The 24,697-nt window shown below is 32.0% G+C and overlaps 1 protein-coding gene across 1 annotated transcript in view; it reads left to right on the top strand.

Moving 5' to 3' along the window:
- Nucleotides 1-24,697, top strand: part of LOC142336527 (coiled-coil domain-containing protein 25-like) — a 73,641-nt gene that overhangs the window by 47,207 nt on the left and 1,737 nt on the right. The window contains exons 5-7 of the mRNA XM_075385434.1: nucleotides 1,162-1,289; nucleotides 8,511-8,623; nucleotides 24,656-24,696. Coding sequence (XP_075241549.1) covers nucleotides 1,162-1,289; nucleotides 8,511-8,623; nucleotides 24,656-24,696 — 282 coding nt within the window. The remainder of the gene's footprint in view (nucleotides 1-1,161; nucleotides 1,290-8,510; nucleotides 8,624-24,655; nucleotide 24,697) is intronic.

Here is a 24,697-nt window from a genome sequence, read left to right as displayed (position 1 = left end):
TTTGGAAATTAAGAATATTTGTTACGGTGATTAAAGATACAAAATCTAAGCTTCATTTAAAATTTTTTTGGTCATGTTTGTTTTCTTGATTTGCCCAGATTTATACATCACTAGCCGGCTCACCTACAAAATAAATTCGACCGTCTCGTGCACTTTACGTATAATTCCTTAAATAATTCCTTAAATAACCGTCTCGGCCCTATAATTTAACAATACATATTCACCGCTCAGTTATTTAATGCAGCAATTTATTCACCCCAAAATTGGTTTACCATTGAAATCTTTTTTCTATTTCGTTGTCCAAACGAGCAATTAGAAAAGCTGAATATCAAAGGACTAAATAACACAACGACAACTGGTTGAAATGGTTTATTGAGTACTCGTTCATTTCATCTTGATATCTATCTCAGTTAATGGGACTAGTTAGAGTTGATTTAGATCTAATAATCCTCAATTATACGAATCTTAAATTGAGGTTGAAACAATGTAGTTCTTAATTTATTGCGGGGCTAAATAACATAGGGTTCTAAATGATGTGGTTGAATTAAAGAGGGTTAAAGTAACAGGGGTGGTAATTTCTCAGTTATGTTTTTGTCTAATTACTCTCGAACGAAGTTTGAAGCAGTTATTGTTGACTTGTGTGTAATTTTTTTGAACCGCCTTTGAGTTTTTTTATTCTGGAGCGTTATTTGACTTCTTGTGTTACTTTTCAAGCTTTAATTCTTCATTTTCGAGCGATCCAAGTTGCTCTCATTCTGAAATATAGTTTGTTGCTAATATAAAAGCGATTACGAGCGAAGGAGAATCAAAGCCATTGTAGCTGAGTGGTTAAGAATGCAGATTGACATCATGGAGGTCCGGGGTTGGCACCGCTATGGGGTCGGTTTTTTGAGCACCCATAAATTATTTCTAAGCTACGCCCCCTTTAAATTAAATTTCCCCTGCTTTCGAGATCAATTCATCCGACATTATTTGTTTGTTCAGTTTTTGCGAGATGTAAATTAGTTTTTGCTAGTCAGAAACTAATAAAATATATCAAAAGTAGCAGCTGAATAAATATACACTACGACAAAATCATTGATCAGTAATGATCAAACCACTCAAAATTCTGTAACAAACTTCTCTATAAAAAAGAATAAAAAGACAATTCTTCTTGTTTAGGTTCCACGTGGACAAACTGTCATCAGCACACGTGTATGTGAGACAGTCAGCAGACAAGACAGTACACGACATTCCTCCCTCTGTGGTAGCAGAGTGCAGTCAATTGGTCAAAGAAAATAGCATAGAAGGTCAATATATACTTTTCCTCAATAGATACAGAACTGTTAGATGTATTGAGGTTTCATTGGCCATCACTTGATTTTTAGCACATGTGGAAGAATTTTTGTCCAAATTTTTGTCGGTGTAAAATTCCAAATTCAATGCCTGATAAGAGGAAAGTTGATATATTGTTCATGGATCTCTTTGAGGCCCTTCTGAGGCAGGCTGTAAAAATATTTTTTGCGAGCATTTTTTAACTCATAACTTCCCTATTACCTTCCAATTTTCATTTCAATGCTTTCCCTTGCAATCGAATTGAATATAGTTTTTGTCTTCTATGAGGAGTTTTTTTAGCTCATTTTAAAATAAAAATAAAAACTGAAGGAAAATGCTTCAAAATAAAAACTGAAGGAAAATGCTTTCAAATGTTAAGGTTTGTTAGCTGCGAAGGGATATTGCAGTTGTCTTGGTTTATTGTTGCATTAATTGATGCTCATTTTGTTTGAAAGTTTATCAGATCGCATTTGACTTGCTAAATTCTCTGAATATTTTGATAACTAAAAATTGGTATTTTGAGCACCTTGAAATCTATTCTAATGTCTATGGAGAACATCCATGTTATGGAATGAATTGTACATCTTTGTTTTTTTTAAAACCTTGCATATGTGGTTTTATCATTCAGCTATGTCGCTGTTGCTCTAATTTATTTCAAAACTATGATTGGCCCGCTACTTTTGTCCTTGCCATATTTTTCAGGTCAAACTCTTGTTCTGTTTAGAAAGACCGTAATTTTTCACTGAACACCGTTGTTTGCTTTCTGCCAATTTGTCCCAGGGTTAAATATCTCCGTGTAAATAATTTTTATAGCTGCGACGCTGTAAGCTGAGTGTAGTTATATAGCGGTATTGCTGATTTTTTTTTCGACTCGAAGAGGAGTGTTGGTTTTCGTGACTGGAAGTATTGGGAAGTACTTTGTTCAGGAGGCGTTTTGACCTAAAAGTGACGGTGATTAAAAGTGCCCTGTCAACTTATTTCTGAGCGAGGGAAGTTTTTTGTTCTTGCGCTGCGTTGGATGAATGATTTTTTGACGTTCAATTGTGTTTTTGAGAGAATAACCTGTATAGATAGCCGTCTTGTGGTTGATTTGGCTGAATTTTTTGACTTTATTTGGCTTTTGTAGAAAAATAAAAATATTTTTTGATCGGTGCTGTATCAATATGTTATCCTCTGGATTTTACAGTGCAGTGTCTTTGAGAGCCTGATAATGCGCTTCAAGTGCAAAATTGGCTTTTATAATTTGTGTATATGCCAACTTCCCTTTGATAATTCATGTAATGCCTGTTTTTAACGTGATTTTGTTTTTTGATTTGATTTGCTAGAGAGGTTTTTTTTTGTCCATCGACAGTGATTATGATTTTGTGTTATTGACAATTCAATTGTTTTGTCGTTTAAATTTCCAAAATTTATTGAAAATTTATTTCGTATTTGCAGATTCAACATTTTTGACAAAATTTTCAATGTTTCGAATCCTTGATTTCTGATTTCACTGTTTTGTTCTGACAGGAGGATGGCTATGTAATTTATGGAGCCTCCTATGCTAAATAATCATATGTACATTTGATTTTTTGGTTTATACTTTCAGTTTTCAAAACTTTGAAGAAAATTTTTTGTAACAATTTTTTTTAAATGTCTCCGTAGCCAACACACTCTACCATTTGGTACATTTTGATTTTTCTATTTCTGTATTTCTGGCAAGTATCTACTCTGAGTTGTCTCCTAAGAAAAAGTTGTATTTGCTCTGTCTCTTTGAGTTAATAAGAAATAAAGATTTGAGCCTTTATACTTACAATTTTTTGCTATTGATTTCATCTTACAATAGAGCTCTAAGAATTTGTTTTAGTTGTTATTATAATGTATTAGATTTATATTTTTCAGTAAAATGGCTAATTTTGTTCTGCGAATTTTCCTGCTGCTAGGTTTTGATAATGAATGATGTTTTGCATTTGAATTTTAATCTTTCATTGGGTTTTCATGGTAATTGTATATCTTGCATTTTTAAATTGATTTAAGAGTGCTATTTTCAACACGAGAGTTTTTGTTGAAAGGCTGTGGCAGTAAAAGAAAAATCTTTTGTTTTCCTGTAGATTCGTAGATTTTCTATATTTGTTTAATTTCTAAGAATATTTTCTGCCTGATGCTTTTCTTATGTGGATTAGGTCGCAGCATTAATTGCAGTGCTCTGAGTTTTTGAGTGTTTGTTCGGCGAAAATTTTTAGCTTGGTCAGTTTTTTTGATCTTATGAGTTTGAACGAATGATGTTTTTTTTGCAGTTAGCCAGTTTTTATAGCTTTTTCTGGTGAGGCATAAAGCTATTGCTTTGAAAAAGGATCTTTATTTTTGGCTGGATTTGCGGTTTTTTTTTGCAAAAGTCCGACGCTCTGAGTCCCATCCGGGACTCCTGGTTTTTTCATAGTCTGACGCTCTGGTTGCGTTTTACAATTGTTCACTCAGCAATGAAAAGTCAAATTTTCTGGTTTCGCTCACTAACGGTTTTTGCGTTCATGAGGTCATTTTCACGTATTTAGCAAAAGTTTTTAGGTCTTTTGCGTGATAAGATTGTTATCATACGTGACTTATCTCACTCAAGAATGACTCTTTAACTTCAAAATTTAAGTTTAATTTGAAATAATTCAAAATAAAAAAATCGGATGAGCATTTAAGACACCTAATAGATTTCTGAGGATTGAATTTGAGTGAGGAAGCCATTTTAATTTATTGCTAAAGGTTTTTAAAATTTCTTATGCGGCGTCGATAACTTCTTCAATACTGAAAATCTATCTGCTTCTATCTTGTTTCTATCTGCTGCCTAAGTTTTGGGCTGTTGGAGCGATTTGTAGTCATGAGTTGTTTGACAATGCATGGCATACTATGCAATGATTTCTGCTGCGTTTTTCACGCGACGCGTTATTATTCAGCCATTTACTTTTGCGTCATTTACTATTGGGGTTCTTTATTAATCGAAAGGGAGTATTCAAATTTTCCGCTTTTCATCAGTTTGTTCTTGCAGCATTGTTTATGAGAGTGTTTTCCCAGATTTGCTTTTTGTCACACCGAAGCAGGAAGTGAAGCGAACAAACTCTCTTTTTTAAGAAGCTCGAGAAGTGTTAAACCAATCTTTTGGTATACGATAGATTGTTTGTTGCTAACATGATCTGTTTCTTCTAGGTTTTCAAGTTTTTAGGTCATTGCTCTCGTACGAAGCAATTATTTTCATTATTTTAATGCAAAGATTTCACTTGAATTCTGTAGACTTTTCAATTTGCCTTTACATTGTAAATGGCTCTTTCAATCAAAATTTCAAACTCGCCATTTTCTTTTTGTCACTTCAAATTATTAGTTGCGTTCACAATAAACTCTAATCTCCCCACGCTCAACCCCTCTCTTGCATGAAGAATTCTTCGATTCAATTGAATTAATGCCCCGACCTACGTCGGTTGTTTTTTAGGAATGAGAATTTTGGTAGTTTCTATTTAGTTCAATGATTAGGTGGCTGTCAAGGGCAACTGTTCAGGTTGTTTCAGGTTTCTTCGGCTAAGTTTTTGACATGCTGCCAATTTTCCCGTTTTGCAAGATTGTGTTAAATCTTAGCTAGTTTCTTTCCATTTGCGTTCCCTTTTTCTTGTTCCCTTGGCTGGTTTTATTGTCCACTCATTATGATTTATTAGCATTTAACCGGTAGTTGCTGAGCAAAGCGATCTGTACGGAACGAGTGAAGGTAGGAAAATGAACGAAAAAGATTTAACAAAGGGATAACCCATAAAACCCAAAATTTAGATAAGCATTACTTTGTTGTTTCAATCTGTTATTTCGTTACCAGGTCTTATGTGTTTGTAGTTACAATCTCTATCTTCAAACGACGAAACTTTATTGAGTCTAACTACTACTCAAATTGCACGTACCTTTCGATAAAGTTTTGCAGTTTAAAAAACATCTAGCACGCCTCCTCGTTTTTTCTATCCTTGTTTTGATTCCAATTAAAGTCATGGGAAATAGTAATTGCTGTTTTGCGGCAGTCTACTGGCTATGTTTTTGTTTAGCGGTTTTCTTCTAGAACATTCCCTCGATTTCATTTCTTGAGTGACTTTTTTGCGTTTGACTTTTGATTTTTTAAGTGATTTGATTTGCGCGCATTCTAAAATTAAGTCTGTTGCTAAAATAAAACCAATTGTGAGCTATGAACGGTCTTAGCCCGTACAGCGTAGAGGTTAATGTCCACGACTATCATCCGAGTGCTCGCGGAGTTGAACCTCTCCCCAGTTAGAAGTGTTTGCATCATAAAAGTTTTTTGTTCCGACCCTCTTGAGGGGGGAGGAACTATATACTCAAATGGGTTTTTTTGTTCCGTGAATTTTCGCCGCTCGATATATTCATCGTAGAGAGTTGAGACTGGTATCATTAGAAAGCTCGTCCAGCGTAGAATATGGAATTAAAAAGATTTTTTTAATTTTCGTTTTCTACAGGGAGTTATCGAGGTTTAAACTTCTGAGAAAAGAAGAGTGAATTCACGTTGTTTTTATTCACATTTTCCGGAATTTTTGCCTAAATTTTCGTCAATTTTGCTAAATTTTTTAATAATTTTTAAGAATAGTGTCATTGATTTTATTTCTGAAGACGAACAAGCATTGTTGATTGTTTTGATTTAATTTTTTTGTTCAAAAAATCTGGATAAACATTTCAAAATTTAGCCTTGTTCATCAAAAACAGCACGAAATAAGCTACTTTAGTCCACTTTGATTAAATTTGCCGACAGTACAACCCCAAACAACACTCATACAATCTTTATAGACTCAGAGGGGGGCTATTTCGACTTCAGAGTCCGCTGAGAGTGCACTGTAGTTAAAATTTTTGCCGTTTTTTGCTAACTTTACTAGTTGATTATCAAAAATGCAGAATTTGTGTTTTCAACTAACAAATTGTCTATATCTACAACATTCGAAAAATCAATTGTTCCTAACGGACAATAAGTATTAGCAGGGGTAGTTTTGGGCCATTCTTGGACTGTTACAATCCAAAAAAATCGGGTTGTAATCAGTCGGTCTTTTTTTTAAAAAAAAGACTTTTTTTTTTAATAATAAAGAACAGAACATATCAAATCAAAGCTCAGGAGTGATAGGTCCAACCAATTCGCTTGCTAGGCAGCTCCAAGCTATTGCATTTATTTTTTTAATTGAAAGTTAATGGTCGTTTCTTTTTTTAAAAATAATTGACTTTTCAATAAATAATGACTTAATTAACTTTTCCTCTATTTTTTGCTTAATTTGTTCAACTTCCAGCTTAGTGTCAGCAAAGAAAGACTGCTTCTTGTTTCTACTGATTTAAAATTTATTCTCGGTTGAAGTTTTAAGCCTGAAGTTATTGTTTTCTGGCTTTGATACTACAAGATTTCAGATTTTTGCTTGTTTTGATATTTGCCAGTTTTTCACGTTTTCTAATTTTGTCACATTATCACATTATTTACAGTTCTCATGTCACCTTATTAGCTTTCAGAATAAGGCACAATTGAACATATTAAAATCTTGAAAGATATACATCATCGTTTTAACGGCCTCGACGCCTCTCTCTTGAAGAAATCAATTGACTTTTTTAATTTTGTCTCTAACTGTCAATCATACTTTGTCGTTTCTGTCGTATGAAATTTCCTGTATAGTGATAGCTTTCATTGGCTTTTCATGAAAAAATAGAAGAACCGATATTCTGATATTAGTAGATAGCTGATGGCTTTCATGACTTTGATAACCATCGTTTTCCAAAATTTAAAAAAAAACATTTTAACTTCGCAATTTTGTTCTTTTTATGTTTCTTTTTGTTACCTAATCTCGTTAGTTAATTACAGGTCAAATATGACATTACGGGTGTCAAGAGAATAAAAGGAATTCGTGTCCCAAAATCTTTCTTTTGAAGAATTTGTTATGACCTTACTGGCTTCGACACCGGTTTTTCACAAAAAAAAAGTAAATTAATTTGATTTTTGTCATATTTGACGTTCTTTTTGTAGATGCAAGAAATATTCTGGATAATTACAGGTCTCGAGGGCTTCTTTTTCATGAATAAACGACCCTATTTAAATAGCTCTTTTTGTAATTAATGCCTTTCATGACACTGAATGTAATTTTGTTTCGAAAAAAAAATTAAAAGTATTACATACTTTAGCACTTCGCTTTTTTTGTCTACTTGTTAACTAGTCTTACTAATGAATGGCCACGTACTACGTTATAGCTGTTTGAAAAAGGCGCAATCAAATATATTTTGAGTGCCAAAATTTGGCTTGACGGTTTTGACAGCGTTTTCTGGCAAGTTTCAATTGAAATTTTGTTTGTTCTTTGTTGTTCTTTTTAGCCGCTTTAAAAAATGAATAAGGACAGGTCCTAATGCCGTTCTATAGAAGCAGTGGTAATCGTAAATTTGTGGTAATTTTATTTGATTCTTAATGGTATTTATTACTTTGAAGTTAACTGTTTCAAAAAAATATGTTAATTTTTTTACTTTACTGTTTTTGTTCTTTTTGTATAATTGTTACCAAACCTTTTTATGGACTGGTCGCATATGTTTTCTGGTGACTTATAAGTTATTTTTGTTTAGTTTCAGGTTTATCTGACGGTATGTTGACTTTGTTATTAAATTTAGTTTTTAAGAGGGACATAATTTTTTTGATGTATTTAATGTTTGTTGTTGTTGTTGTTGTTTGATTTTGCTGTTCTTCTTGACTCGCTTTCTTAATATTGACATATTACAGCAATCTAATGCGTCAATTTTTACTCCACTGAGTTATTTGCTTTGGAGGCTATCCTATCGTTCATACAGAATTTTTTGAAAAAGACTTGGGCTTTTTTGGGATTCGCAAAAAATAATTTTTGGGTTTTTCTATCTGTTCCTCATTTGGTAGACAATTATGCCAAAATTGTGGATGGGCGGAGTCGGAACCTTATGTGCCATCGCACATTACCGAGCCGCCTTGTCTAATCTATGCCCCCTTCTAAATTATTTGCTTCGTCAGTCGCTCTAGAGCAATTAGTTCGACTTTAGTCCATTTGTTTTGTAATTTTACGTTTGCAATTCGACGGAGTATCTCGAGTTATAGCGTCCCTTAAAAACAAAAACCCAAAACTCAATAGTAGCAGAAGTGTGTGTATATTGATTGCACCAATCGATTTTTGTACAATTGGCACAACAATGAAGTGACGAGTTTTTAGGTCACAAGAAGGAATCGGTGGATGTTGTGTATACTCCATGGAGTAATTTGAAGAAGACAGGAGACATGGTTGAGGGACAAGTCGGATTCCACTCAGACAAACTCGTCATAAAAGTTGGTAGCCTTGCTCACATAAAGCCTGCCTGGATTGTCAGTATTAAAATTTTATCTAGGATATCATTTGATTAGATGTCAGTAAAACTAAAATATAAGCTAGCAGGTTTCAATGTGTTTATCACAATGAATTAATTCTAATTCAATCTATATTCTAATATTTTATCAAGGAACTTGTATATTCAATCAGTGAAGTTTCACTTGTTCGATTAATTTATTATAGCTGCGAAGCTGTAAGCTGAGCGAAGCTATATTGCGGTGCTCTTGGTTTTTACGACTCGAAGAGGAGTATTGGTTTTCTCTCGGTCTTTTTACGACTCGAAGAGGAGTATTGGTTTTTACGACTCGAAGAGGAGTATTGATTTTCTCTCGGTTTTTTACGACTCGAAGAGGAGTATTGGTTTTTATTACGACTCGAAGAGGAGTATTGGTTTTCTCTCGGTCTTTTTTTTTTTTACAGGAAGTACTATTTGTTCAGGTGGCGTTTTGACCTAATAGTGAAAGCGAGTAAAAGTGCCGTGTGAACTGATTTTTCTGATCGAAAGAAGTTTATTGTTCATGCGCTACGTTCAGTGAATGACTTTTTGACTTTGAAAAGAGTTTTTGAGAGATTGGCGCATATAGATGAGTTTTTAGCCGTTTTTCGTCCATTTGGCCCAATTTTTTTAAATTGTAACTTGGTTTCTTGTAGAAGTAAATTTTGATCGATACCGCATAAAAATGAAAACATCTGAAATCAAAGCTACAATGTTTTTGAGATCTTGATAATGCGTTTAAAGTGCAAAATTGGCCCATTTTTCTCAATTTTTTTTGTCAATTTTTGTTTTTTTTTCATTTTTGCTTCATTTTTGGCTTTTAAAGCGGACTTTATTTTACCAAAGTAGTACTTATGTCAACGTCTTTTTGATAATTCCTGAATTGGATCCCTCTTTTGGACGTGAGGTGTTTTTGTTTTATAAAAATGTACACATAATAATCCAATTTTCGCGGTTTTTTGTCAAAGTTTTCAATTTTTTGTTTGTATTTTGAGTTTGTTAACCATTAAAAGTTTTTTGGTGCTCCATCGTTAGTTTTGGTTTCGTTTGGTTGCTCATTGAGTTGTTTTTGGCCGCAACTCTTTAAAAATCAGTGAAAATTTCTACCATATTTTGAACAGTTTTTTTGCAAATTGTTCTACTGTTTCGCAATTGCGCTCTTTTAACTTCTTATTGAGACAGGAGGATGGGTATGAAATCTTTTTAAACCTCGATTGCTTATTAACAAACCAAATCATATTTTCAATCTTTTCCATTTTAAATTTTAATTAGGTTTTCCGATTTAGTTTTGATTTTTCAGAAATTGCGAATTATTTTTTTTAAATGTACGAGGAATGTAATCTTTACCACAATGTATGTGTTCTCCCTATTCTGGCATGTTTCCTTTTACCATTTTCCTATGAATTATAGTTTTATTCGCCCTGCCTGTTTTTATAAAACTGAAAATAATTGATTTGAACTATTTTTTTTGTCGTTTTCCTTTGAATTTTGTTTGATTTGAACTAATGTTTTTTGTCATTTTCCTTTGAAGTTTTTTTTGCAGTTGATTTTACTCAATGTAATAAAGTTCTGAGGTTTCGCTACCTTCACTTTTACAAATTTTGAACAACTCTTTTCTGCGAATATTCTTAGGGCTTGGTTTTGGTAAAATACGAATTTTTGCGTCTGAATATTTTTCTGTCTCTTTAGTTTTTTCATTATTAATTTCGATTTAAGTTTTTTGGTCATTGTTTAGTTTTATCGCGTTCGTTCTGATATGAAGCGACAACTACTGTTAACCTTTAAGCGACAAAGTTTATTTAGTTACTAATTGATTTCCGTTTTGATTGTAAAATAGTATTTCGATTAAGAGTTTTCGAAAATTGAACAATTTTTGGAATTATCTTTCAGTATTCACCTTTTTCTTGTAAATTAAAATTTTGGGAGCCTAATATGGCTTGATTTCTGATGCTGGCATACTTTGATGTTTTCAATTGCGTAAAAAGAATTGGATTGTTTTATATGCAGGAGGAATGTAATTTTTAGTTTAGTTGGTTTTGTCTTCATTTTTTGACGGAATTTTTGTTGTTGTTTGTAGACATTTTTTTTTATAAAACAGTTTATTTGAAAGGTAATTCTTTCATGAAGACGAATCTTCGAGTCGTTTCAGGAATTCTTCCGGCTATGTTCTTAAGGTTTTTTTTTTACCGGAAGTACTATTCGTTCAGACGATGTTTTGACCTAAAAGCGAAAGCGAGTAAAATTGCAGTGTGAACTAATTTTTTCTGAGCGATAGAAGTTTTTTGATCATGCGCTGCGTTTAGTGAATGACTTTTTGACATGTTTTATCTTAGTGAATGGCACATATAGATAACCGTTTTTAGCCGTTTTTCCGTCTAAGTGGCCTAGTTTTTTTGCTTGTAATTTGGTTTTTTGTAGAAATAATTTTTAATCGATGCTATGTTGAAATGTAAACCCCGGAAATTGATAGCACACTATTTTGTGTAGCCTAAAATTGCGTTTCAAATGCGAAATTGGCACATATTTCATTGATTTTTAGTTAATTTTTAGCTTTTTTTCTATTAATTTCCTCATTTTTGGATTTTTTAGCTGTTTTTTGTCAAAAATCAGTTAATATGGCAACTTCCCTCTGATAATTCATATACTCAATGCCTCCTTCTACCTCGATGTAATTTTCTTTCATAAAATTGTACATTTGCTAATCCGATTTTCGTAATTTTTTGCCAATTTTTTTCAGTTTGTTTGTTTGTATTTTGCTTTTATTTACTAGAAATAGTATTTTGGGGAACATGAGGGACTTTAGTTTCGTTTCAATAAGAATTCAATTGTTTTTTGGTGTTAAGTTTTTGAAAAAACAGATAAATTTTTTTCATAAATGCTGTCTTAAGTATTTTTTGACCACTGTTTTGCAAAATGTTTCATTGTTTCGTATGTCTGAATTCTGCTTTTTCTTGTTTTATTCTGTTCAGCAAGTTGGATTTTTGTCTCAAATGACTTGTTGTCTTTTCTATGTCTCGAATGCTGCTCAATGAAATGTACTCGTTTTTGTTGATTTTTTAAGTTTGATTTTTAACTTTCAAAAATCAAGAATTGGTCTTTTTTTACGGTGTTCCTAACATTGTGTCCATATTCTTCACATTCTCGTTTGTATCATTCTAGTTTTGTCCTGGCAACTACTTTTATATTCGTTTTATTGATTTTTCAGTTGTTAAAAAATTGAATGAATTCAGCTTTTTCTTAGATCTTGGTTTCTTCGGTTTGCAATTGATTTGATTCAAAATAAGGCAGTAATGGGACTTTGCTAGAAAGTCTTTTCCAACATTTCTACTTATTACTATTCATTGCGATTTTCTTCCGGGCTTGGTATTTATTTTAGACGATTTTTTGCCTTTGAATATTATTCTGCTGCTTTTGTTTTTCTATGATTAATTTAATTTTTGAATTAGTATGAAATCATGTTGTCTAGCATATATACAACAAGGAAGAATCATGTATTATTTTTGTCTTAATTGCCGTGCTTAGAAATCTAATTGTAGTGGACCTCTGATTCTTAAGTTTGAGCGCTCTTTTTTGAATAATTTTGACTTTCCTGTCTTTTTTGAAAAGTTTTTATCTGCCGTTTGCTTTCGCCATCTTTTTGAGATTAGAATCATTAATTATCTTAGGGCAATTGATGGCCCTGTCAGCTTTGTTTGGCTATCAGTTTTTTGACCATCCTAAAAATTTCAGACTTTTTTAACGTTACCAAACGTTTTCAATAATAAAATTTTGCTGCATTTTCTTTCTCTTGTTGACAGTGGTTTAAGTTTCACCGATTTTTAGATCAGACCCGGTGAAGTAATGAGTTAATGGTTTAATACAAAAGGAAATGGCTTCAGCTTTTTGTAAAGTTTTGGTGATTCGAGTCGCTTCCGGAATTCTTCCGGCTATGTTTTTTTTTTTACAGGAAGTAGATTTGTTCACGCGGCATTTTGACCTAAAAGCGAAAGTGAGAAAAGCTGTCTTGGTGAACAGATTTTCCCTAAGCGAGAGAAGTTTTTTGTTCATGCGCTGAGTTTAGTGAATGACTTTTTGACTTTGAAAAGTAGTTTTTGACTGAATTGCACATATAGATAACCGTTTTTAGCCGTTTTTTCGTCTAAGTGGGCCATTTTTTTGCTTTTAATTTGGTTTCTTGTAGAAATAAATTTCATTCGATGCTATATTGAAATGTCAACCTCGGAAATTGATACCACAGTGTTTTGCAGAGCCTGAAAATGCGTTTCAAATCGAAAATTAGCACATAATTTTTGATTTTTTAGTTAATTTTTGGCTTTTTTGTATTAATTTTGTCATTTTTGGATCTTTGAACCGTCTTTTTGTCAAAAATCTGGTTAATATGGAAATTTCTCTTTGATAATTCTTATGCTCAACGCTTCTATCTACCTCGATGTAATTTTGTTTCATAAAATTTTACATATGCTAATCCGATTTTGGTAGTTTTTTCCCGATTTTCGTCAGTTTTTCGTTTGTATTTTGGTTGTAATTGCTAGAAATAGTTTTTTTGTGCAACATGAGGGACTTTAATTTCGTTTCAATAAAAGTTCAATCATTTTTGGCGTTAAGTTTTGAAAAACAGTTAAAACTTTTTCTTAAATGCTGTCTTAACTTAAAAGTTCTTTGACCATTTTTTTTTGCAAAATGTTTCAATGTTTCGTATTTATGAGTTCTGCGTTTTCATACTTTTTTCTTCTCTTCATGAGGATAGATCATTGTATCGGAAGACTAGTTATATTTTCTATGTGTTGAATGCTGAACAATGAAATCTATTCGTTTTTCTTGAATTTTTTTAATTGATTTTTTAACTTTTAAAAATCAAGAATGACTTTTTGTTACGGTGTTCCTTGAATTGTGCCCATATTTACATTCTAGTTAGTATCATTCTAGTTTTGTCGTGATACCTACATTTATTTTCGGTATATTGATTTTTTCAGCTGTAAAAAATGAATGATTTCAGCTTTTTCTAACATTTTCAATTCTTTGGTTTGCAATTAATTTCATTCAACATAAGGCGGCACTGAGAGTTTGATGGCAAGCTTTTTCCAAAATTTCCACTTATGGCTAATTACTACAGCTTTCTTCCAGCCTTGGCATTATTTTAAACAATTTTTTGGTTGTGAATATTCTTCTGTTGCTTATGTCTTTTCTATGATCAATTTTATTTTTGATGAAATAAAAGTATGAAATCATGTTGTCTAGCATATGTACAACAAGGAATATGTGTGTGTTGTTTTTTGTCTTCATCGCAGTGATTAGAAATCTAATTACAGGTGTTTTCTGATTCTTAAATTTGAGCTTTCTTTTTTTGAAAAGATTTAACTTAGTTTCTAAGATTATTATCTGCTGTTTGCTTTCGCGATCTTTTTCCGATTAGAATCATGAATTATTTGAGGGCTATTGATATTCTTGCAAGCTTTTTCAGACTATCAGGTTTTTGACCAAACGTTTTCAATAATATTAAATTTTGCTGCATTTTGTTTCTCTTCTTGACAGTGGTTTAAGTTTCAACAATTTTTAGAGCAGACCTGGAGAGGTAGTGAGTTAATGGTATAATACAAAAGGTAGTGGCTTCCGTTGCAATTGCGGTTTTGTTAGTGAAGTTCTGATGCTTCGAGTTGCTTCCGGAATTCTTCCGGCTATGTTCTTAAGGTTTTTTTTTACCGGAAGTACTATTCGTTCAGACGCTGTTTTGACCTAAAAGCGAAAGTGACATAAATTGCCGTGTGCACTAATTGTTTCTGAGCGAGAGAAGTTTTTTGATCATGCGCTGCGTTTAGTGAAGGACTTTTTGACTTTGAAAAGTAGTTTTTGACTGAATGGCACATATAGATAACCGTTTTTAGCCGTTTTTTCGTCTAAGTGGATTTAATTTTTCAGTTTGTTTGTTTGTATTTTGCTTTTATTTACTAGAAATAGTATTTTGGGGAAAATGAGGGACTTTAGTTTCGTTTCAATAAGAATTCAATTGTTTTTTGGTGTTAAGTTTTTGAAAAAACAGATAAATTTTTTTTCATAAATGCTGTCTTAAGTATTTTTTGACCACTGTTTTGCAAAATGTTTCATTGTTTCGTATGTCTGAATTCTGCTTTTTCTTATTTCATTCTATCCAACAAGTTGGATTTTTGTCTCAAATGACTTGTTGTCTTTTCTATGTCTCGAATGCTGCTCAATGAAATGTACTCGTTTTTGTTGATTTTTTAAGTTTGATTTTTAACTTTCAAAAATCAAGAATTGGTCTTTTTTTACGGTGTTCCTAACATTGTGTCCATATTCTTCACATTCTCGTTTGTATCATTCTAGTTTTGTCCTGGCAACTACTTTTATATTCGTTTTATTGATTTTTCAGTTGTTAAAAAATTGAATGAATTCAGCTTTTTCTTAGATCTTGGTTTCTTCGGTTTGCAATTGATTTGATTCAAAATAAGGCAGTAATGGGACTTTGCTAGAAAGTCTTTTCCAACATTTCTACTTATTACTATTCATTGCGATTTTCTTCCGGGCTTGGTATTTATTTTAGACGATTTTTTGCCTTTGAATATTATTCTGCTGCTTTTGTTTTTCTATGATTAATTTAATTTTTGAATTAGTATGAAATCATGTTGTCTAGCATATATACAACAAGGAAGAATCATGTATTATTTTTGTCTTAATTGCCGTGCTTAGAAATCTAATTGTAGTGGACCTCTGATTCTTAAGTTTGAGCGCTCTTTTTTGAATAATTTTGACTCTCCTGTCTTTTTTGAAAAGTTTTTATCTGCCGTTTGCTTTCGCCATCTTTTTGAGATTAGAATCATTAATTATCTTAGGGCAATTGATGGCCCTGTCAGCTTTGTTTGGCTATCAGTTTTTTGACCATCCTAAAAATTTCAGACTCTTTTAACGTTACCAAACGTTTTCAATAATAAAATTTTGCTGCATTTTCTTTCTCTTGTTGACAGTGGTTTAAGTTTCACCGATTTTTAGATCAGACCCGGTGAAGTAATGAGTTAATGGTTTAATACAAAAGGAAATGGCTTCAGCTTTTTGTAAAGTTTTGGTGATTCGAGTCGCTTCCGGAATTCTTCCGGCTATGTTTTTTTTTTTACAGGAAGTAGATTTGTTCACGCGGCATTTTGACCTAAAAGCGAAAGTGAGAAAAGCTGTCTTGGTGAACAGATTTTCGCTCAGCGAGAGAAGTTTTTTGTTCATGCGCTGAGTTTAGTGAATGACTTTTTGACTTTGAAAAGTAGTTTTTGACTGAATTGCACATATAGATAACCGTTTTTAGCCGTTTTTTCGTCTAAGTGGGCCATTTTTTTGCTTTTAATTTGGTTTCTTGTAGAAATAAATTTCATTCGATGCTATATTGAAATGTCAACCTCGGAAATTGATACCACAGTGTTTTGCAGAGCCTGAAAATGCGTTTCAAATCGAAAATTAGCACATAATTTTTCATTTTTTAGTTAATTTTTGGCTTTTTTGTATTAATTTCGTCATTTTTGGATCTTTGAACCGTCTTTTTGTCAAAAATCTGGTTAATATGGAAATTTCTCTTTGATAATTCTTATGCTCAACGCTTCTATCTACCTCGATGTAATTTTGTTTCATAAAATTTTACATATGCTAATCCGATTTTGGTAGTTTTTTCCCGATTTTCGTCAGTTTTTCGTTTGTATTTTGGTTGTAATTGCTAGAAATAGTTTATTTGTGCAACATGAGGGACTTTAATTTCGTTTCAATAAAAGTTCAATCATTTTTGGCGTTAAGTTTTGAAAAACAGTTAAAACTTTTTCTTAAATGCTGTCTTAACTTAAAAGTTCTTTGACCATTTTTTTTGCAAAATGTTTCAATGTTTCGTATTTATGAGTTCTGCGTTTTCATACTTTTTTCTTCTCTTCATGAGGATAGATCATTGTATCGGAAGACTAGTTATATTTTCTATGTGTTGAATGCTGAACAATGAAATGTATTCGTTTTTCTTGAATTTTTTAAATTGATTTTTTAACTTTTAAAAATCAAGAGTGACTTTTTGTTACGGTGTTCCTTGAATTGTGCCCATATTTACATTCTAGTTAGTATCATTCTAGTTTTGTCGTGATACCTACATTTATTTTCGGTATATTGATTTTTTCAGCTGTAAAAAATGAATGATTTCAGCTTTTTCTAACATTTTCAATTCTTTGGTTTGCAATTAATTTCATTCAACATAAGGCGGCACTGAGAGTTTGATGGCAAGCTTTTTCCAAAATTTCCACTTATGGCGAATTACTACAGCTTTCTTCCAGCCTTGGCATTATTTTAAACAATTTTTTGCTTGTGAATATTCTTCTGTTGCTTATGTCTTTTCTATGATCAATTTTATTTTTGATGAAATAAAAGTATGAAATCATGTTGTCTAGCATATGTACAACAAGGAATATGTGTGTGTTGTTTATTGTCTTCATCGCAGTGATTAGAAATCTAATTACAGGTGTTTTCTGATTCTTAAATTTGAGCTTTCTTTTTTTGAAAAGATTTAACTTAGTTTCTAAGATTATTATCTGCTGTTTGCTTTCGCGATCTTTTTCCGATTAGAATCATGAATTATTTGAGGGCTATTGATATTCTTGCAAGCTTTTTCAGACTATCAGGTTTTTGACCAAACGTTTTCAATAATATTAAATTTTGCTGCATTTTGTTTCTCTTCTTGACAGTGGTTTAAGTTTCAACAATTTTTAGAGCAGACCTGGAGAGGTAGTGAGTTAATGGTATAATACAAAAGGTAGTGGCTTCCGTTGCAATTGCGGTTTTGTTAGTGAAGTTCTGACGCTTCGAGTCGCTTCCGGAATTCTTCCGGCTATGTTCTTAAGGTTTTTTTTTACCGGAAGTACTATTCGTTCAGACGCTGTTTTGACCTAAAAGCGAAAGTGAGATAAATTGCCGTGTGCACTAATTTTTTCTGAGCGAGAGAAGTTTTTTGATCATGCGCTGCGTTTAGTGAAGGACTTTTTGACTTTGAAAAGTAGTTTTTGACTGAATGGCACTTATAGATAACCGTTTTTAGCCGTTTTTTCGTCTAAGTGGACCATTTTTTTGCTTGTAATTTGGTTTTTTGTAGAAATGATTTTTATTCGATGCTATATTGAATAGTACAGTGTTTTGCAGAGCCTGTAAACGCGTTTCAAGTTCAAAATTGGCATAAATATCTTGATTTTTTAATTAATTTTTGGCTTTTTTCCTATTATTTTCTTCATTTTTGGATCTTTTAGCCGTTTTTTTGTCAAAAATCAGTCAATATGACAACTTCCCGTTGACAATTCATATACTCGATGCCTCTTTTTACCTCGATGTATTTTTGTTTTATAAAATTGTACATATGCTAATCCGATTTTGGTAGTTTTTTTCCTATTTTTCTCAGTTTTTTGTCTGTATTTTGGTTTTAGTTACTAGAAATATTCTTTTTGTGCAACATGAGGGGCATTAATTTCGTTTCAATAAAAACGCCAATAGTTTTTTATCGTTAATTTTTTGAAAATTAGTTAAATTTTTTTTATAAAGGCAGTCCTAAAAATTTTTTGACCTTTTATTGCAAAATGTTTCTATGTTTCGTATGTTTGATTTCTGCTTTTTGATCTGTTCGGTAGGATAGATTTTTGTCTCAGATGTGTCGTTGTGTTTTCTATGTCTCGAATGCTGAAAAATGAAATTGTGTTAGTTTTTCTTGTTTTTTTAAATTTGATTTTTAAACTTTCAAAACTTTTAAACTTTGATTTGAACTTTAAAAAATCAAGAATTAGTCTTTGTTACGGTGTTCCTTACATTGTGTCCATATTGTTCACATTCTAGCTTGTGTCATTCTATTTCTGTCCTGGCACCTACATTTATACTGGTTTTATTGATTTTTTCAGTTATTAACAAATTGAATGATTTCGGCTTTTTCTTAGATTTTCGTCATTTCTTTGGGTTGCAATTGATTTCATTCAACATAAGGCAGTACTAAGAGTTTACTAGAAAGCCTTTTCCAGAATTGCTACTTATAACTTTTTATTGTATTTTTTTCCGACCTTGGTATTGTTCTTAAACATTTTTTGCCTTTAAATATTACTCGGTTGCTTTTCTACAATTATTTTATATTTTGAATTAGTTTGAAATCATGTTGTCTAGCATATATACAAGAAGAAAAAAGTATATGTTGTTTTTGTCTTAATTGCACTGAAGAGAAATCTAACTGTAGTATTTTTCTGATTCTTAACTTTGAGCATTATTTTTTGAAAAATTTAATTTGGTTTCTAAGTTATTATTATCTGCCGTTTGCTTTAGCGATCTTTTTGAGATTAGAATCATGAAATATTTGAGGGAAGTTGATAGTACTGTCAGCTTTTTGAGACTATCATTGTTTTGACTATCCTATTTATTTTGTACTTATCCTTACCAAACGTTTTCAATAATAAATATTTTTGGGGCATTTTGTTTCTCTTGGTGACAGTGGTTTAAATTTCACCAATTTTTAGATCAGACCGGGGAGGGGGTTAATGAGTTTATGGTTTATTAAAAAAGGTAATGGTTTCAGCTTCAATTAGGGTTTTTGTCAAGTTTTCACGCTTCGAGTCGCTTCCGGAATTCTTCCGGCTATGTTCCTAAGGTTTTTTTTTTACCGGAAGTACTATTCGTTCAGACGCTGTTTTGACCTAAAAGCGAAAGTGAGAAAAATTGCCGTATGACCTAATTGTTTCTGAGCGAGAGAAGTTTTTTGATCATGCGCTGCGTTTAGTGAATGACTTTTTGACTTTGAAAAGTAGTTTTTGACTGAATGGCACATATAGATAACCGTTTTTAGCCGTTTTTTCGTCTAAGTGGCCCATTTTTTTGCTTGTAATTTGGTTTTTTGTAGAAATGATTTTTATTCGATGCTATATTGAAATGCAAACCTTGGAAATTGATAGCACAGTGTTTTGCAGAGCCTGAAAACCGTTTCAAGTTCAAAATTGGCATAAATTTCTAGATTTTTTAATTAATTTTTGGCTTTTTTCCTATTCTTCTTTTTTGGATCTTTTAGCCGTCTTTTTGTCAAAAATCAGTCAATATGGCAACTTCCCGTTGACAATTCGTATTCTCGATGCCTCTTTTTACCTCGATGTAATTTTGTTTTATAAAATTGTGCATATGCTAATCCAATTTTGGTAGTTTTTTTCCTATTTTTCTCAGATTTTTGTCTGTATTTTGGTTTTAATTACTAGAAATATTCTTTTTGTGCAACATGAGGGGCTTTTATTTCGTTTCAATAAAAACGTCAACAATTTTTTAGCGTTAAATTTTTGAAAAACAGTTAAATTTTTTTTATAAATATAGTCCTAAAAATTTTTTGACCTTTTTTGCAAAATGTTTCAATGTTTCGTATGTCTGATTTCTGCTTTTTCTTTTTTTGATCTGTTCAGGAGGATAGATTTTTGTCTCGGATGTACCGTTGTGTTTTCTATGTCTCGAATGCTGAAAAATGAAATGGTGTTAGTTTTTCTTGTTTTTTTTTCAAATTTGATTTTTAAACTTTCAAAACTTTTAAACTTTGATTTGAACTTTCAAAAATCAAGAATTAGTCTTTGTTAAGGTGTTCCTTACATTGTGTCCATATTGTTCACATTCTAGCTTGTATCATTCTAGCTCTGTCCTGGTACCTACATTTATACTGGTTTTATTGATTTTTTCAGTTTTTAACAAATTGAATGATTTAGGCTTTTTCTTAGATTTTCGTCATTTCTTTGGGTTGCAATTGATTTCATTCAAAGTAAGGCAGTACTAAGAGTTTACTAGAAAGCGTTTTCCAGAATTGGTACTTATTTTTTTATTGTATTTTTTTCCGACCTTGGTATTGTTCTTAAACATTTTTTTGCCTTTAAATATTACTCGGTTGCTTTTCTATGAGCATTTTAATTTTTGAACTAGTTTGAAATCATGTTGTGTAACATGTATACAAGAAGAAAAAAGTATATGTTGTTTTTGTCTGACTTGCAGTGATGAGAAATCTAACTGTAGTAGTTTTCTGATTCTTAACTTTGAGCATTATTTTTTGAAAAATTTAATTTAGTTTCTAAGTTATTATTATCTGCCGTTTGCTTTAGCGATTGTTTTGAGATTACAATCATGACTTATTTGAGGGCAGTGTATAGCCCTGTTAGCTTTTTGAGACTATCAGTGTTTTGACTATCCTAATTATTTTGCACTTATCCTTACCAAACGTTTACAATAATAAATATTTTTGCGGCATTTTGTTTCTCTTGGTGACAGTGGTTTAAATTTCACCAATTTTTAGATCAGACCGGGGGGGGGGGGGGGGGGGGGGGGGTTAATGAGTTTATGGCTTATTGAAAAAGGTAATGGTTTCAGCTGCAATTAGGGTTTTTGTCAAGTTTTTACGCTTCGAGTCGCTTCCGGAATTCTTCCGGCTATGTTTTTACAGGAAGTAGATTTGTTCACGAGGCATTTTGACCTATAAGCGAAAGTGAGAAAAGCTGTCTTGGTGAACAGATTTTCGCTAAGCGAGAGAAGTTTTTGATCATGCGCTGCGTTTAGTGAATGACTTTTTGACTTTGAAAAGTAGTTTTTGACTGAATGGCACATATAGATAACCGTTTTTAGCCGTTTTTTCGTCTAAGTGGCCCATTTTTTTGCTTGTAATTTGGTTTTTTGTAGAAATGATTTTTATTCGATGCTATATTGAAATGCAAACCTTGGAAATTGATAGCACAGTGTTTTGCAGAGCCTGAAAACCGTTTCAAGTTCAAAATTGGCATAAATTTCTAGATTTTTTAATTAATTTTTGGCTTTTTTCCTATTCTTCTTTTTTGGATCTTTTAGCCGTCTTTTTGTCAAAAATCAGTCAATATGGCAACTTCCCGTTCAAAGTAAGGCAGTACTAAGAGTTTACTAGAAAGCGTTTTCCAGAATTGGTACTTATTTTTTTATTGTATTTTTTTCCGACCTTGGTATTGTTCTTAAACATTTTTTTGCCTTTAAATATTACTCGGTTGCTTTTCTATGAGTATTTTAATTTTTGAATTAGTTTGAAATCATGTTGTGTAACATGTATACAAGAAGAAAAAAGTATATGTTGTTTTTGTCTGACTTGCAGTGATGAGAAATCTAACTGTAGTAGTTTTCTGATTCTTAACTTTGAGCATTATTTTTTGAAAAATTTAATTTAGTTTCTAAGTTATTATTATCTGCCGTTTGCTTTAGCGATTGTTTTGAGATTACAATCATGACTTATTTGAGGGCAGTGTATAGCCCTGTTAGCTTTTTGAGACTATCAGTGTTTTGACTATCCTAATTATTTTGCACTTATCCTTACCAAACGTTTACAATAATAAATATTTTTGCGGCATTTTGTTTCTCTTGGTGACAGTGGTTTAAATTTCACCAATTTTTAGATCAGACCGGGGGGGGGGGGGTTAATGAGTTTATGGCTTATTGAAAAAGGTAATGGTTTCAGCTGCAATTAGGGTTTTTGTCAAGTTTTTACGCTTCGAGTCGCTTCCGGAATTCTTCCGGCTATGTTTTTACAGGAAGTAGATTTGTTCACGAGGCATTTTGACCTATAAGCGAAAGTGAGAAAAGCTGTCTTGGTGAACAGATTTTCGCTAAGCGAGAGAAGTTTTTGATCATGCGCTGCGTTTAGTGAATGACTTTTTGACTTCGAAAAGTAGTTTTTGACTGAATGGCACATATAGATAACCGTTTTTAGCCGTTTTTTCGTCTATGTGGCCCAATTTTTTCGCTTTTAATTTGGTTTTTTGTAGAAATAATTTTTATTCGATGCTATGTTGAAATTTAAACCTGGGAAATTGATGCCACAGTGTTTTGCAGAGCCTGAAAATGCGTTTCAAGTTGAAAATTGGCACACATTACTTGATTTTTCAGTTATTTTTTGGTTTTTCTAATAATTTCTTCATTTTTGGATCTTTTAACCGTCTTTTTGTCAAAAATCAGTTAATATAGCAACTTCTCTGTGATAATTCATATATTCAATGCATCTTTCTACCTCGATGTAATTTTGTTTTTTAATATTGTACATATGCTAATCCGATTTTTGTAGTTTTTACCCGATTTTCATCAGTTTTTTGTTTGTATTTTGGTTGTAATTGCTAGAAATAGTCTTCTTTGTGCAACCTGTGGGACTTTTCGTTTCAATAAAAATCAATCATTTTTTGACGTTAAGTTTTTGAAAAACAGTTGAAACTTTTTCATAAATGCAGTCTTAAAAGTTTTTTGACATTTTTTTGCAACATGTTTCAGTGTTTTGTATTTGTGAATTCTACTTTTTCCTATTTTGTTGTTATCCTCAGGAGGATAGATTTTTGTAACGGATGAGTAGTTATCATTTCTATGTCTTCAATGCTGAACAATGAAATGTATTCGTTTTTCTTGAATTTTTTAAATTATTTTTAAACTTACAAAAATCAAGAATGTCACTTTGTTACGGTGTTCCTTACATTGTGCCCATATTCTTCACATTCTATTTAGTAGCATTCTAGCTTTGTGTTGGCACCTACATTTATTTTTATTATATTGATTTTTTCAGTTGTTAAAAATGAATGATTTCAGCTTTTTCTTAGATTTTCGTCATTTCTTTGGTTTGCAATTGATTTCATTCAACAAAAGCAGTAATGAGAGTTTGATAGCCATTCGTTTCCAAAATTTCCACTGATGACTATTTGTTGCAACTTTCTTCCAGCCTTGGTTCTAATTTGATGGATTTTTTGCCTTTGAATATTCTGCTGCTTATGTCTTTTCTATGATCAATTTAATTTTTGAATTAGTATGAAATCATGTTGTTTAGCATATGTACAACAAGGAACAAGTGTGTGTGGTTTTTCGTCTTAATTGCAGTGATTAGAAGTGTAATTATAGGTGTTTTCCGATTTTTAAATTTGAGCTTTCTTTTTTGAAAAGATTCAACTTAGTTTCTACGATTATGATCTGCCCTTTCCTTTCGTGATCTTTTTCAAATTAGAATCATGAATTATTTGAGGGCAATTGATAACCTTGTCGGTTTTTCAGACTACGAGATTTTTTACCAAATTGATTATTTCGAATTTTTTCAACCTTACCAAACGTTTTCAATAATATAAAATTTTGCGCATTTTGTTTCTCTTGGTGACAGTGGTTTAAGTTTTCACCAATTTTTGGAGCAGACCTGGAGAGGTAGTGAGTTAATTGTTTAATTTAAAAAGTAGTAGCTTCGGCGGCAATTACGTTTTTGTTAGTGAAGTTTTGACGCTTCGAGTCTCTTCCGGATTTCTTCCGGCTATGTTTTTTGTTTCGTCGTCTGACGCTCTTTTTCGTTTTACATTTGTTCACACAGCAAAGCTGAAAAAGTCAAATTTTCTGAATGACTTCCTTCCTCTCACTAACGGCATTTGCGCGCGTGACGTCATTTCTTACTCGCTTTAGCAAAAGTTTTTAGGTTATTTGCGTGATTAGATTTTGATCATACGTGACTTACCTCACTCAATAAAAATGACTTTTGCACTTTAAAACTTAAGTTTAGTTTGAATTTGTTTAAGGTGAAAGGAACTCATTTGTGCAGTTAAGGTCCCTAATAAGAGACTTCTGCGGAATGAATTTTAACAAGCTTTATTAATTTATAGCTGAATGTTTTTTACTTAGTTTTTTGAGTGGCGTCGATTTTTTTTCAATTTAGATCTGTATCTGTTTCTATCTCTATTATATGGCACGCAGGTCTATTCTTTCGCAGCTATTCCGGCAATCTGCCGGCTATGTTCAGTAAATTTTTTTAGTATTGCTTATTTGTACATACGGTTTTTTCTCCACGAGTTGACCGACTATCTTTTTAGGGGAGGGGCTTTCTTTGAAGTGATGTCTTTTTGTGTTTATGAAAGATACTATATAAAGATTATCAATAAGTATAACTATCCTAATATAGACTTATGCAGACTTATTTACATACAGGAGTGTTTAGTTTGTATTGTATTTTGCATTGCAGGTGAAGAACGTGGAGAAGAACAAAGACCTGATCAGGTATATG

The sequence above is a fragment of the Convolutriloba macropyga genome, chromosome 3 (assembly GCF_964194025.1).
Source record: "Convolutriloba macropyga chromosome 3, txConMacr16.3, whole genome shotgun sequence".
NCBI classification, from domain to species: Eukaryota; Metazoa; Xenacoelomorpha; order Acoela; family Convolutidae; genus Convolutriloba; species Convolutriloba macropyga.
Note: the sequence above shows the minus strand (reverse complement) of the source record. Positions and strands in the feature narration are given on the sequence as shown.